This window comes from Myotis brandtii, unplaced genomic scaffold (genome assembly GCF_000412655.1).
Source record: "Myotis brandtii unplaced genomic scaffold, ASM41265v1 scaffold2049, whole genome shotgun sequence".
In the NCBI taxonomy this organism is placed as follows: Eukaryota; Metazoa; Chordata; class Mammalia; order Chiroptera; family Vespertilionidae; genus Myotis; species Myotis brandtii.
Window position 1 is genome coordinate 28,333 of NW_005357632.1, and position 3,439 is coordinate 31,771.

Below are 3,439 nucleotides of genomic sequence, written 5' to 3' on the forward strand. Positions count from 1 at the left end.
CCTTGACCGGGAATCGAACCCGGGACCCTTCAGTCCTCAGGCCGACGCTCTATCCACTGAGCCACACTGGCCAGGACTAAAAAACTTTTTAAAAAATAAATCCTTACTGATTGACCAAATTGCCAGCATCTCCAGGCCCTGGACCCGGAGCCCCTCTCTTGACCTTGAGGTCTAAGCAGGTCACTGTAGGGTCATTGGGGTCCCCCCAGGGGAGGGGGCCTCACCTGGATTGTGAAACTCCAAGGCGGACCGAAACGGGGTCCCCTCCGCCATCCCGTTGACGGTGAGCGTGGCCCCCCTGTGCAGCACGGCGTTGGGAAACCAGCAAAAGTAGGTGCCGTCTCCTTTGACCTAGAAAAGGCACCGTCAAGGTCAAATATATGACCTTTGCGTCAAACGACCTTGAACCTGTTTTCTTCTTATTCCTCTTATATATATATTTTTTATTGATTTCAGAGAGGAAGAGAGAGAAACATCCATGATGAGAGAGAATCATGGACCAGCTGCCTCCTGCACGCCCCACACTGGGGATGGAGCCCGCACCCCGGGCCTGTGCCCCGACCGGGAATCGAACCGTCCCCTCCTGGTTCATAGGTCGACGCTCAACCACTGAGCCACACTGGCCGGGGCTAGGATGTGTTTTTATTGATTTTAGAGAGACAGGAAGGGAGAGAGACAGAAACATAACATCACACGGCTTCCTCCGGTACACACCCCAACTAGGGGTGTGCCCTGACCGGGAATCGAACCTGCAACCCTGGTGGACAGGGTGATGGCCAACCACCTGAGCCCCCGGCCGGGCCTCGCCCTGTGCTCCCCGATCCTGGTCCCTTTCCGGACGGTGCCCTGCGGAGGCCTCGATGCCGTGGGGGCAGGAGGCCCGGTGGCTGTTGTCACAGGGACACAAGGTGCCACCCGGCATCATCGGGCCCTGCATGTGCTGTGCACAGCTTGCCACACACGGCCACACGCACCCACACGCACCCACACACACAGCCACATGCACCCACACACACCCACACACCCACATGCACCCACACGCACCCACACACACAGCCACATGCACCCACATGCACCCACACGCACCCACACACACAGCCACATGCACCCACACACACCCACACACCCACATGCACCCACACGCACCCACACACACAGCCACATGCACCCACACACACCCACACACCCACATGCACCCACACGCACCCACACACACAGCCACATGCACCCACACGCACCCACACACACAGCCACATGCACCCACACGCACCCACACACACAGCCACATGCACCCACACGCACCCACACACACAGCCACATGCACCCACACGCACCCACACACACAGCCACATGCACCCACATGCACCCACACGCACCCACACACACAGCCACATGCACCCACACGCACCCACACACACAGCCACATGCACCTAGACATAGATATAGACATAGTATAGATATAGATATAGATATAGATATAGATATAGATATAGATAGAGATAGTCCCTTCTCCACCATTTATTGTCTTTTTTTAAAATGTCACTTGTATATGCTTCCTCGTCCAGCCCTGTCTTTAGTTTGTTCACGTCTTCTCTGCGAAGCTTCGTGTAATGTCAAAATTAAACCTAATTTAACACCACGGTAGACTTTCTCTCCCATTAACCTCTCTTTTGTCATTTTAATTTGCACGCCCCCGTCACGGAACCTAAGGGGATGGAGGACAAGTATTTTTTTTTTTTTAATCTTTTCTTTTTCTTAATAATTTTTTAAAAATTGATTTCAGAGAGGAAGGGAGAGGAGAGAGAGAGAGATGGAAACATCAAGGATGAGAGAGAATCACCGATTGGCTGCCTCCTGCACACCCCTCCCACCCCTCCCCTTCCCGTCCCCAGGATCGAGGTCACAACCCAGGTATGTACCCTGACCAGGAATCGAACAGTGACCTCCTGGTAACCGTGGTCGGCAAACTGCGGCTCGCGAGCCACATGCGGCTCTTTGGCCCCTGGAGTGCGGCTCTTCCTAAGCCTTAGGCGTACCCTCATGAAGTTAATCACAATGAACCTGCCTATATAGTTTAAGTTTAAAAAATTTGGCTCTCCAAAGAGATTTCAATGGTCGTATTGTTGATATTTGGTTCTGTTGACTAATGAGTTTGCCAACACCTGTACCTAATTCATACGTAGATGCTCAACCACTGAGCTATACTGTCCGAGCTGTTTTCTCTTCTTCTTTTTTCTTTTCTTTTCTTTTCTTGTTTCTTTTCTTTTCTTTTCTTTTCTTTTCTTTTCTTTTCTTTTCTTTCCTTTTCTTTCCTTTTCTTTTCTTTCCTTTCCTTTTCTTTTCTTTTCTCTTCAGCGAGAGCAGTAAGAGTGGGGATCTAAAGAGGCGATTCACAAGGGAAATTCAAGATTTACACGGAGCAGAGCCCTCAGGCTCGAACCCCGAACCCTCACCTGTGGGCGTTGCCTGGTGGAGGAGCCGGGCGGGGTGTCCACCTTGCATTCTTGCTCGGTCACGTTTGCCCGGTATTTCCAGGTCAGCGTCTTCCTCCTGGGGTCCAGCTCCATGTTTATCACGGGGGACCCGTCCGCCTCTGTTGTCACTGAGACAAAACAAACAAACAACAAACAGACAAAAACACAGCGAGAGTCTGGAACCTCTCTCTCTCCAGTTGACGTTGTCATTCAAGTTGAGGGGAGACATTTTGAAAGCATGAGGGAGGGGACTGACCACCAGGGGGCAGACGGTCAACTGGTCGACCAGTCGCTATGATGTGCACTGACCACCAGGGGGCAGACGGTAGACTGGTCGACCAGTCGCTATGACGTGCACTGACCACCAGGGGGCAGACAGTCGCCTGGTCTACCAGTCGCTATGACGTGCACTGACCACCAGGGGGCAGACAGTCGCCTGGTCTACCAGTCGCTATGACGTGCACTGACCACCAGGGGGCAGACAGTCGCCTGGTCTACCAGTCGCTATGACGTGCACTGACCACCAGGGGGCAGACAGTCGCCTGGTCTACCAGTCGCTATGACGTGCACTGACCACCAGGGGGCAGACAGTCGCCTGGTCTACCAGTCGCTATGACGTGCACTGACCACCAGGGGGCAGACAGTCGCCTGGTCTACCAGTCGCTATGACGTGCACTGACCACCAGGGGGCAGACAGTCGCCTGGTCTACCAGTCGCTATGACGTGCACTGACCACCAGGGGGCAGACAGTCGCCTGGTCTACCAGTCGCTATGACGTGCACTGACCACCAGGGGGCAGACAGTCGCCTGGTCTACCAGTCGCTATGACGTGCACTGACCACCAGGGGGCAGACAGTCGCCTGGTCTACCAGTCGCTATGACGTGCACTGACCACCAGGGGGCAGACAGTCGCCTGGTCTACCAGTCGCTATGACGTGCACTGACCACCAGGGGGCAGACAGTCG

The 3,439-nt window shown here is 54.1% G+C and overlaps 1 protein-coding gene across 1 annotated transcript in view; it reads right to left on the bottom strand.

Annotated features, from left to right (window-relative positions):
• The window catches only part of LOC106725951 (granulocyte-macrophage colony-stimulating factor receptor subunit alpha-like), a gene marked incomplete at its 3' end in the record, with an annotated part of 12,936 nt that extends 10,310 nt beyond the window's left edge, over window positions 1-2,626 (bottom strand). Inside the window, exons 1-3 of the mRNA XM_014538906.1 lie at window positions 2,454-2,626; window positions 225-351; window positions 108-183 (exon numbers count right to left, since the gene is read on the bottom strand). Of these exons, the coding sequence (XP_014394392.1) occupies window positions 108-183; window positions 225-351; window positions 2,454-2,567 (317 nt within the window). The remainder of the gene's footprint in view (window positions 1-107; window positions 184-224; window positions 352-2,453) is intronic.
• Window positions 2,627-3,439: the final 813 nt, after the last annotated feature.